General features: G+C 45.4%; 1 protein-coding gene across 2 annotated transcripts in view; it reads left to right on the plus strand.

The window, feature by feature from the left end:
* DIS3L2 (DIS3 like 3'-5' exoribonuclease 2) overlaps positions 1 to 12,280 on the plus strand; it is a 195,498-nt gene that overhangs the window by 120,615 nt on the left and 62,603 nt on the right. For both annotated transcript variants that reach the window (XM_055723535.1, XM_055723536.1), the window contains 2 exons: positions 1,245 to 1,352; positions 5,237 to 5,470. In XM_055723535.1, coding sequence (XP_055579510.1) covers positions 1,245 to 1,352; positions 5,237 to 5,470 — 342 coding nt within the window. The remainder of the gene's footprint in view (positions 1 to 1,244; positions 1,353 to 5,236; positions 5,471 to 12,280) is intronic.

Here is a 12,280-nt window from a genome sequence, read left to right on the forward strand (position 1 = left end):
CATTTCTCTATGTTCTTCTGGGAAGCACCAGCCCACATTGCTACTCAAAATAAACAACATGGTTCTTCTAAGACGGCTTCTTCACAAATGTAAATAAGGAGAAGGGAAATAAGTATGTGAAACTCCAATAATTAGGTTTGCTTCATGAAACAGCTGCTAAATATTGGCTTTACTGCAGCCTTCCCCTGAGTAATAGCTCAGGGATGGTAGAAACACTTGGAGCTGCTCAGGTTTGCTCTACTGTGAATATGCTCCAAAGCTTTTGCTTTGTTGCTGTAGTCAAGTGAGTAATTTGTGGTTTGTTAATTCAATGTTCAGCAGCAGAAATATTGATTAGTTGTAGGGAATTAGGACACAGTTAAAAAAATCCCTGCCAGAAATCTCTGTTGGCTGACATTTTGTTCAAACAGAGTTAAGTATAGTAAAATATTGTCCCTCTGTTTGCAAACACCAAGTTCAATAGTCATAAAACAGGTGCTTTTGTTTATCTCACCAACGTCTACATGTTCCTGTCTGTGCTGCAAAGCATGGCTCAATCGTAATTAAAGCCATGCACCACTCCTGTGATGCACGGGAGAGTTTCATTTGTGCTTTGCAGGGAGCAGACTTGCACTACTTACCTAGTTACACAGTGTTCAGTATCAAAGCAAGAAACAGTTCCCAAATCCAAGCTCTTCAGCTCCTGGCTGCCAGGACCATGTTTCTTCAAGTTTCCTGATGTCCTGAGTCTTCCTCATTCTTCCCAGTGCTGAAATGACAGGGGAAAGAAGTGGAAAACAGAGCAAACTTTGTGACCTTAAAAGCTGCAGGGTGAAGTGTTTGCATAGCTGAGGATGCAGGATGCACCAGGATGCTTACTGCCTTCCTTGGAAGGGAGCACTGGGAATGATTCTCAGGTTGGAGACTGGCAGCTCCCTCTGGTCTCGCTGAGGGATGGGGTTGATGTGAGTATTGGTCGCCTTAGCTGTGTCTGACTTCTTCTCATTTCAGAGGATTTGGTTTACTTTTTCAGTCCGTGCCAGCACACTGTTTGCTGTGTGATGTAGCTCTGGCGTGGGTGATGCATCTCAGAGCTATGATGTAGCCACTGCTGCCAAAGAGAATGTGATCCGGAAGGTTTAATACATTTTCTCTTTTTATGTAGTTAAGCCTGTCTTTTACCAACTGGTTAAGGAAGCTTGGTCACAGACAGGTATCTACTAAAAGCCCATATCTCATCAAGGCTCTCTTCTGTTCTCTTCCAGGTGATTCCAATGCTTCCCAAGCTGCTCTGTGAGGAATTATGCAGTCTCAATCCCATGCAAGATAGACTGACGTTCTCTGTGATGTGGAAGGTGACTCCAGAAGGCAAGGTACCTCAAGCAGCAGGCAGTCATCCTGCTAACCAGTCCTCCCTTGGTTAGCCGGCCCTTTCTCTTGCTAACAGAGTGATAAAAATGCCATCCCTATAACACTCGGGTGGATAGCAAAGGACTTGTCGGTGAACAGTACTGGAGGATGTAGAACTGTCCCTGTATCTTCTCTTACTGATGAGATACCGTGGAACTTCCAAATGGAATAATCTCACAACATGGTGGGGAACGGAGAATATTTGTGTGAATCTCAGGAACAGAGAATTTCTTGCTCCTTACCAGGTCACCCATCCATTTAATGTCTTATCTCCAGCAGCAACCCAAAGCTAATGCTTTGGGTGGGAAAAGAAGTTCCCCCTGACTCCAACCCTGCCTTGTGCTCATAGGCAGTTGTGCAATGCAGTGGATGTGGGCAGTATCCCTCAGTGGCCTCTCTGGTCTCTCTGGTAAACAATTTCATTCTTCTTCAGAGCTGCAAATCACATGGATCCAAATAAAGTGTGATAGCTCTTCAGCAAAGGCACAGCTCCATCCTCTGCATTTGTTATTTCCAGGGAGCAGTTCTGGAGGCTATCAGTGCAGCAAGCTGCCTTCAGCTGCCTGCTAGCTCTCCCCAGGTCTTCATTCCTCTCCCACACTCTTTTGTAACCCTGACAATCTCCTCTGGTAATCACAGGGTCACCTTGCTAATCAAGGAGGGCTAAAGACTGCCGCTGTCAGAGGACTCTCCAATATATGTGAAGTACACTATTTCTACTCCGAATTGTTTTTTTAACCAGTGTCGTACTCATGCGCAACTCTGTGGAGGGTGTTTCTTGTGAACTTTTCACAAAGATTAACTTTACTTCCTTATTATTGTCCATGCTGCTCTAAAGATTACTGCATCTTGGTTTGTGCTTTAGCAAAATATATTTGCAGTCCTATACCTGTATTTCTCCAGCAAGTCCCTGCCCTAGCACTGAGGTGGGTTTTATTTGTTTATTGTGAAAAGCGTTCCACTTCCTATAGCGACAGCATGACTACTCATGAGGCTTTCTAATAGTAGCTACTTGGCGAGACTTTTATTGACTCTGAGTGGTCTTCGAATGGCTAATAGTCAAGTCTTAATTAAAATAAGCCTTTAATTAAATCTTATCTCTTGTCCCCTGCAATATATACATTATTTGCTTTTCAGTGTTCAGGCCAGCCCTGTCTGACCAGTGAGAAAATAGAGGAGCTGCAGCATCTGCCTTCTGCCTGCTCGGGAAGCTGCTCTGTGGAGGAGCAGTGGTGTGCCCCTTGGAAAGCAGGCTGCCTGGGGCCAGCTCAGCAAACTGGTTTCTCCCAGGAGGCTTTTCAGGACTGCAGTCTTAATTGAGGTCACTTGATTTGAATATCAAGTGAAAGCCAGAGAAGAATTTACTCCTTCCAAGAGGAAAAGTGGTTGTAGGGCTCTTGCCCAGCAGGGCGTTCTTCTAAGAGCTTATGTCTTGAATTGGGACAGAATGTGTCTCCTGTATTTCTAGGTGTTACTATGGCCTAATCTCAGTGTAAGCAGGATCACATGCTCTCCCAGGCTCTGCTGGGTGAAAGGGAGGCGAGTCAAAGGCCCCAGCACAGCCTTTGAACCTCAGCTGGTGGTGGACCGCCTTGAGAACACCAACATCGAGGACAGGACATTCCTTGGTGAGGCACACGTGAGGCCAAAGGGCACTCGATTGCACCCCGCGTGCCTGGCAGTATTGTAACCTCGAGCTTGCAAAGCAGAGCGCAAGAGCCCTACTAGAGGTGAGAGATGCTCTGTGCTCCCATTGTTACTGTTCCAAAGCAAATAGGTATAGAGCTAATGCATCTACCAAGGAAAAGCCATGCAGATTCCTCACTGGATTATGAATATTGATAAACTGTTGGGATTTTAAATTCTTGTTTCTTTTAGAAAAATGACGCCAATCATCTTTCTCGGGGACAGGCGCTTTCTTGGTTTTACTGCTTTTGGGTTCTGGAGTTTTTTTCTTCTAGTTTTCATAGAGTGTAACAAAATGTTGCCTAAGCAGCTCCACATAGCTTGGTGGACTCCAGTGGGATAGTGTGACATGATGTATCTAAAATGACTTTCCAGAGGCAGAGGCGTTAACCATATTGTTGCATCTGTGCTGTTCTTCAGAAGCAGAGCTGGGCGTTTGTAGGAACAGCGTAGCACGTTCTTGTTCAGATGCAGTCAACAGAAAGATATTTGAAAACAAACGATGCAACTCTCTTTTTAAGTTGCCTGCTGACGTCTTAAGCACAGCTCTGCTGGTTCCTTCTACCAGTGAGGAAGAAAAACTGCTTCAGTCTCAAACAACCTATACAAACAATGTGTCTTTCAAGGCTCAAAACTCTGTTGTCATGAGCCAGAACGTCATACGGACACTGCCTTGCAGGGAGAAAGTCCTCAGCCTCCTGCACAGCTATGTCACACCCTGACAAGAGACCCGTACCACCAGGGACTGTGCTAATGGGAGGGTTTCAGCTGAGCCACACTGGCTGCCATCACATGGTGTGCTGGGGACTACAGCTTTTTCTTAAAAGCAGCCAAAGCTGGGGGAAGCCTTAACATAACCCTAGAAACGTCTCAGATGCTGGTAGTCTGTCTGGAGTCTGGGTGCGCCAGGTTTGCTGTGGTGGGGGAGACCTTGCAGACCCGTCTTGTGGGCTGCTTGTTGTAATCTTCAAGTCCCAGCTCACAACCCCCAAATGGAGCTTCTCCACACTGCTTTGCCCATCTGTCAGCCACTGGTATGTGGGCCGGCCAGCCTTGTGCGGCTTTGCCTGCAGAAGAAGAGCTAGCCTGTTCCTCTGGTGGGGTTTCCAAACGAGGGACACAAGGCTATGGTTACCCAAAGTCTGCTTGGATGGCTGCTGGAGGCAGAGACAGAGGGCATTTCCAGGAAATATTTGGATGGTGGGTAGAGTGAAGTTAGCCTGCTGCAGCAAGGCTGGATCTGGTAGTTCTGCTCACTACACAGAGGGATTACTGGACTGCATGGGTCAGGATGCACTCAAACTCCATTCCTTACCTATGTGACATGTCTTCAGTGCATCCAGGCAATCTTGGTGAGAAGGTGTTTATTGAGTACATTAATAACAGATCTCTCGGGGTCATTACTGTCCAGTTTACACAAGTTAGAGCTGTTGCAGGAGTGGAAAGTGGATGCTTTGCATCGGGGGGTGGCTTCTGGTTTAAAATAAAATAGTTTTATAGGTGATTTATAGATTATTTTCCTCTAGATTCCAAAATATTTTGGAAGCTCAGAAATGTTCCTGGCTTGAGTTTGGGCCTAGGACCATAGGCATGATCAGAGAAACAAGGGGTCAGTGAGGGGCCATCTCTTCTCCAGACCCACCAAAGTCCTACTCAGACACATCACGAGTGCTAGTGAGACACTGGGGTTCCTGCAGTAGTCCTGAAAGCAGTATTTTAAAGCCAACCCCTCATGGCCTGCTAGCCACACTTTAATTAAAGAGATGGAATACAATCTGCTGTGGTTTGGATAGGAGATCCTTTCTTTCGTGTGTGTTGCCTGTTGCCACTCCTGCACCTAGTAACCTTTGAGTCAACTGCCTGATTTCAACTCCGAGCAGGCTGTAGTTCTTTGAGCTCTATGAAAGAGGGAAACCAGGTAGAACAGGGAAATCCAAGCAGTTCCCTATGTATATGCACAATACAATGTGCATATACATGTTACCAGACACTAAAGAATGTATATGGGCAAAAGGCCTGGCAGTCTCGGTATGAGGAGATCTTCACTTGAAGATCAGAGTCAGTGATGAGGTCTGGTGCTGTTCCTTCCAGTGTTTGTACAACTTCCCAAACTTCTGTACAGTGGAAGAGTAAGTCCTCAGATGACTTTCCAATTTTGCAGATCCTTGATGAGTGGTTTGGGCGGACAGTCATCTGCTCCTGTGTGAAGCTAAGCTACGACCATGCGCAGCGTATGATTGAAAGCCCTGGGAAGGTGTTCTCACCTGAAGAACTACCCCCTGTCTCCCCTCAACACTCGATAGCCGAGATCCAGCAAGCTGTACTGAACCTTCATCAAATTGCCCAGCACCTCCGCAAACAGCGCTTCATTGATGGTGCTCTGCGCTTAGACCAGGTGAGTGTAGTCCAGCCCCTGAAAGGGGCTTCTGCTCCACTGAAGCAATTTCACATTGTACTCCCTAAGAATTTCCTGATCAGTCTAAAAACACTTCAGGGAAAAGTCACAGCTGGAATAGAAAGGCAGGTTTGTGTGCCAGCATCTCAAGAGCAGCATCAACTTAAGTACCAAAAGCACTAAGTAAAGTAGGATCGAAAGAAAAAGTCCCCGATTTTCAAGGAGTGGTTCATCTTTCAGCATTTTTCAAAATCCTAAAGCCTGGTGGACTGGGTAACTCATACAGTGAAACAAATCATGACGGTGTCATTCGTTGTCAGGCAGTTCAGATACCCTTAGTGCACGTTGCACTGTGAAAGGCTCATCCTCATATTTGTTTCTCTGCTTGCAATACTCATGTTTTCCACAGCTTTCGTAGCAATTCTTTGTGCAGGGAAGATGACTAAATGTTATCTAAGCTAGTACTTAGAAGTATTGGGTGTGTTTCAGAGAAAGAAATACTAGCAAGGGGGTTTTCTGTCTGGGGTGATTTAAATAATCTTATATCAGCTGTGGTGTGTGTCACTTCTATTTTACAAGTAGATCCAGATATTTTAGATTATCACAGCAAAAATACTTTTGCATCTGAGGTTCAGCTGCTCTGAGATGGCTTCGGACAGTTTTTTTGGGTAGGAGGTTCCAGTAATTTGTAGAACCCAGTGGCTTTCCTGAGCAGGAGACAAAATGGTTTCCTAACATAAGGAAGCTCTATTGTTCCGTTGTGCAAAATGGGCATGAGTCAGCGTAAGGGTATTGCTGAGAAAAAAGCTAGCGTACTGAAATATGTAAACAGGGCTATTGTATGCAAGAAGTATGTTGTAACCCTTACATTTTACTCAGCATTGTAGCGTGGTCTCCAGTTGCAGGAAAGTCTAGTTTTAGAGAAATCATTACAGAGCAACGAGATCAAGGAGTGTCTGTAATCAGTGACCTTCCCCAGTAGAGCACGTGGCTTAGTCTGGCGAAGCTGCTGTGAAGAGGAGGGCAATGTGCTTTTACCCATGTCTAAGACGGACAAGATGACACATTTGTATCTTGAATTCCAGTAGAGGAGATCGGGGTTATACTTTAGGGTAAACTTACTGTTGTAGGCATGGTGGTGCCCGAGGCCATCTTGCCTACATCTGTTGTAGGAGGACTTGGAGGACTGGCTAGACACATATAAGTGACCCTGGAGCAAGGGCATTTGCTCAAGGTCCCTCCTTGCTCAAAGGAAATAATTCTTAGAATTATATTCAAATAATTTTTGGAAATCAGACTCCCACTTTGAAGTCATGCAGAGTTTTGTTGAACCTCTTTCAGAACAGAGGCTTCCTTCTGAGGTTTATCACACAATGGCTAATAAGCTGGGCTTTTGTTCCCAAGCACGCTCTGAATGCTAGAGAAACATAAAAAATCCAGCCTTTGCACTTGATGAGCTAACTGGGAAGCCTTGGAGAGGTTTGGGCTGGAACAGCAGTCCACAGTGCCTGGGAGCTGTGGTCCAGAAAGGTCACCAGCTGCGTTCCACAAGTCACTACAGTGTAGTGCTGAGCAGTCACCATGTGTGCCCGAGTACCTGTTATCAAACTAACCTCAGGGAAAATATGTTTTAAAACAGCTGTGACATTTTCAATGGGAAGATTTGGCTAGGGAAGCATCCTGTTCTGGTGATACCCCATAAAAGATTAGCGATGTTTTGTTCTGCTCTGTTGCTGTTACAGAGGAGCTGTTAAAGAGAACATATTGGAGCATCATTTGTGAGACCCAGGTTAAAAGCCACTGCTAAGGGCATCAGAGAGGGCTGATGCCTGCTCAGCCTAGTTCCTAATCAACGTGATAAAGTGAGTTATATCTCACAAGTGGCACTTTGTCCTGTGCAGAATCTTTCTCGCTGGCAAGAGTGTCAGCGAGAAGTAATGGTCTTCAAGAAGGAAGTGTATTTTAGTGCAGGGGACACTTTAACCGTACTTACTCTGTTCAAGTACTGCCTTGATAGTTGTATTTTCATAAACTACACCCTCCCAGCACATGATGAAAGCAGTTACGGTAAGGCCTGAGTACAAACAGTATGTGAGGGACAGGTGTGTGGAGGTGGCCAGCGGTGTATGGCTGGACAAAGCAATCTGCAGCTTTTAATAGAAGGAGATGAGTCCCTTTGCCTTTGCTCCCCTGCTTCCCTGAGTTCCCACGGATGCACTTGTGCGCTGGGTCCGACTTCCAGCCCCAAGTGAGCGAGCAAGGGTGGGTCCGAATGGAAAACACACCTTTCTAATCACTGGACCTCTCACTGATTTCCTGTGAGTAATGTAAATCCTGAACAATGGAAGACAAACTCCAGCAGGAAGCTAAGGGCAATGAATTATCAGATTACAAATAAGTATGTGACTGAAGGAAATGATCATCCCACAGTCTTAAGGGAGGGGGTGGCTGGCCATGGATGACTTCTGTGCTTCTTTTTTTCCAGGGGATGTGAGCCCTCTTCCTATATATCGCATTATGCTTGAGAGCTTCTGCCTTGGGGTCACTCCTGATTGAACAGTGACGGATTTTTTTCTTACTTCCACCCTGCCATTTTTCAGTGTAATATGCTCTTGTGCTTCCTGTTGTTATTAAGAAAACCAAGGGGGCAAGAATCTCCCATCCTGCTTTGCCACTGGCTATGCTGGCCTTGGGGTGGTGCTCCCTGTCTGCTGCAGTTCCCTCTTTGGAATGATATGGATCTAGCCCATAGTATCCATATAATTTAGGATTTATTCCCCAAAACTAAGAACATCTCTCAGATGAAGCCATTCATGAGCATGTATTTATAACAGCAGAAATACTGGCTGACCGGGGAACTCCTTGCAGCTGGCATCGGATGGCTCCAGTAAGATGCAGCAGTGTCAGGCTGGCTGTGCCATGGTGAGCGGAATGTTTTCTGTTTGAATGTTGCTGCTGAATTTGTATGACCTAGTGTGAGAGCAGCATCTGCTCACCCATGGTTTCATCTTTTAGCAGTAATTTTAGTAGCAGGAATCTCCGTAGCTCAACAAATAAATAATACATTTTATTTTTTTTAATGACTTGGGAATTACATATCAGGGTCACGCAGAAGACCTTGAGACAAATTACAGAGGTAGCACATGGTCTTGAAAGCTTAGGATTTGTGGATTCAGTGGCAGTATATGTGTCTCTTTGGGGCTGAATTTTGAATTCCTGCCTCAGTTCAGTCCAGGCCGTGGCAACCTACATACCTGTCGCTCTTTCCCCACCCCGGTTCCTTTCATGCCTCTGCAGAGGTCTGTAGGGGAATCCTGCTGCATTGGACCTTGGGTCTGTGGACCTTCTTTGCAACCAGAGCTGCATATCTGTCACTCCATGGGATCTTGCTGTCCGCATAGGCCCCTTCTGGGGCTTTTTCCATAGAATATGGTTTCCTGTGCTGCCTGCCAGCCTCCTAGCTCCAGAAGGCAGCTGATCACTGAGTTTTAGAGGTTTAAAGTCTTTGCACCTTCAGCGGCTAAGGAGCTTATGAAACTTTGTCCACACAGACAGAGATTAATGTATTTCTTTTCCTTCTCATTTAGAGCTGCAGTTTTTAGTTGTAAAGGCAAGAGGTGCCTGGTACTGTGACTTTGAGAAAATATGTTCAGATATTTACATTGTCTTACCCCCGCCACACTCCTTCCTGCCCAGGACCATGAAATGCCACCCCTGTGCTGTCCTCTCACAGCTCGTGGTGCACCCACACTATAAACTGGAGCCGGGATCTGACCTGGTTTAAAAACCAAAGTGAGCACAACCCACAACTTTCCTTTTTTTTCCTGGCCAGGTTACTTTGAAGCTGGATCACTTCCCCAAACCACAGCTTTTAGAAACACTAGCCAGAGAATCAGATAGAAACTTGCTTTCAACAAAAACCATCGTTTGCAGAAAAGCTCCTTAGCTCCAGCTTGCCTAGAGGAGACCTGCTGATAAATGGTTCTCTTTTTGGCTTCAGCAGTTTATAAATGAATCACGAGGACAGATGCCTACAAGAAGACAGGTTTAAAAGGATTTCTGTGCATATTTAAAATGAGAATACCCCGGGATGCTGATCTGTCTCTATGACAACTGTCTGTGAGCTGAGCAGTGGCTTTTGTGCCGGTGATTCTGCCTTTGCCAGCGCACTTACACCTGGGTGCTCAAAACATTGGCATTGACCAAAGTTCAGTGTGAGAACAACCCGAAGTGCATTTGTGTTAAACCAGTTAATGGCATTGAATTGTTTGCTAAAATAGCTTCTCTCCTTGTTTTCTGCGCAACAGGCATTCAGCTTTGCAGGTGTGTGTGTGAAAAGGGAAGAATAAAAGGATAAAAATTGCAAAGATGAGAATGTTACGCAAATTTAAGGGTTGAATTGCTAGTGAAATGGTCTCACTTCTGCTTGCTCGCAGCCTGTATGCCGTATCACTGCCTCATTGCCTGAGCAAGGGTTGCTTTTCCCTGTGGGTCTCTATTATTTTGAGTAACTTAAAGGTAGTAAAAATTGTGTTGTGATATCTCTGTACCACGCTGGAGACCTTACCTACAGTCCTGTCCCGTGGCTGCAGGGGATAAGGAAGTAAGTGATCTTTGAGAATAGCTTTGTTTAATTAAAAGATTGGTGGGACTCCTGAAGTATTAGAGTATTTCTGCTGCAGGAAACATAGGGAAACAATCACAAAGACCCCAAACACCAGAATGCGTTCAGAATGCCAGCTCCAAAACACTGAGGTATGTGGCATGCTGGATGTATTAACCGTTTCTGAAGAGTCTTTGAAGCTCTCAGAATTGCCTCTGCCTACTTGATGCAAATAGCTTTGAGAAGTTGACTCAAGCCATTCACACACGGAAAACGAGGAGGAGGAAGGACACTGTACACGCAGGGTGTGATACTATGTTGGGAAATTTCATATTTAGTTGTGGCTAGTGTGATAGGACAGAAACGTGTATTTTTAGACAGTTGCTCCTGCTAATGCCATTTAATTGGAAATCTCAAGAGCCACAGATTAATTACTACCACCATTAAAATGTTCCAATATGAATGACTGCTGGAAATAATTATGGGAAATTGTTTTGTCGTATTTCCTGCCTCATATCTGTATAGTAAGCATTCAGGTCTTTTCTTGTGGAAGTAGTACATATTTCTACCATGGTTAAACAGCCATTGTGCACAAGATGCAATATATTCATATATGAATTGAAGGCACTTTGGGTTGGAAGAACTCTTTGGATGGGAGAGCAAAGGGCTACAATGTTGTATAGACATCATTTAACTGAATGTGCCTAGATTTTCCCTATTAGTATGGTCTGAATTTATGTCTTAAAATGCTGTTGGGGCAGGAAGGCCATCCTGGCTTGAGGACTCCGTGGTGCGATCCTCAGGTGTTCTGGCCATGGCTGCTGTATGTGCTGCCCCTGCACACTCTCAATGCATGCACCTTTCTGCGGAGCTGTAAATGGCTTTGCTCCAAACTGACTCTTGGCTGCATCTCTTGGGGAGTATCACTTTGTTGTTTTTTTGGCCAGTTTCAGAGAGAAAGTTCTGGTGCTCATCACCTAGGATTTGACATTGGTACCAAATCCATCTCAGATTTGGTTTCCTCAGGGTAGGTTGAGGTGTGTACCTGCTTTGGCATTTGTTTTGGCCCAAGAGAAAATCCAATAGGCTCATTTATAAGATCCTGAAAACTGCCATGATACCTCCCTAAAGAGGCTGTTACAGCAACAGTACATGAATGTGACAGCAGAGGCAGGGTGGTCTGTACGTTCGGTGCTGTAAGATAAATGGAAATGCAGACTAAGGAGCTTTCACTATTCACTTCCTATCACAATTCCACCATTGTCTGCTCCTTCTCTTTGATGTCTGGTTAAAGAGACATCACTGATATCCAGAATGGGGACAGCAGGTGCTATACGATCGTAATGGAGAGTTGCTTATACTGCATGATACATAAGGCAGCTGGGGAGATGTTGGATATATTTGGAGATTAATTTCCTTTGGGGATTTTATGTCTTTTGCATCGTCTCAGTTAATACATCAAAATGAGCATGTAAGGCCAATCCTTTCTACCGGGGGATACTGCGCTTCCCCATAGGAGTAATCGAAATGCATTTGCAAAGGTGTGTTAATGAAGTAGGAATGATTTTTGGAAATGTCTTGCCTACAATATCGCAGGGGGATATGGTACTTCGCAGGCAAACATGAAATGTCACCGTTGTCACCAGGAACAGCTAATGGCTCAGGTCAGGCAGTTTGCTCATGCACTGGGGACGTGCACAGGAAGGAGGAGTTGTGGGATCATGTTATGGATGGGGTCTGTGTTGGCTGAGCATCTTTCTTCTTGCGTTGCCAGTAGGTTTTAAAATATTTTGATTAAATCAGGATTTTGAGTAGAAAGCCCTCCAAATATAATGTCTTGCCCTGGGATTTTAATGAAGTCCTCCCAGGGGTGTGAGTAGGATTGATGTCCTCGCACATGTCCTGCCGTTCCCCAATCATTCTTTTAGAGCTGAGCAGCTGTGTCCCAGCAGGAGCAGGTGGTGAAGTGGTCGAGCTGGCTCTGGCAGGAGGGGGGAGTCGGACGCTGGAGCACCGGGCTCGGCTGTAGAGCATCGTGCTGGGAGCCACCGCAGCCAGATGTCTGGGCAAACATGGCTGGGAAGGAGCTCCCCACACAGTGGTGCTCTGGCATTAATTTACCATCAGTAATGCAAGAGTTGGTTATGACTTTATTCTTCCTGGAGTAAATATTCCAGCCACTAGCTCAGATACTCAAATTCACCAGT

The sequence above is a fragment of the Falco cherrug genome, chromosome 11, assembly GCF_023634085.1.
Source record: "Falco cherrug isolate bFalChe1 chromosome 11, bFalChe1.pri, whole genome shotgun sequence".
Taxonomy (NCBI): domain Eukaryota; kingdom Metazoa; phylum Chordata; class Aves; order Falconiformes; family Falconidae; genus Falco; species Falco cherrug.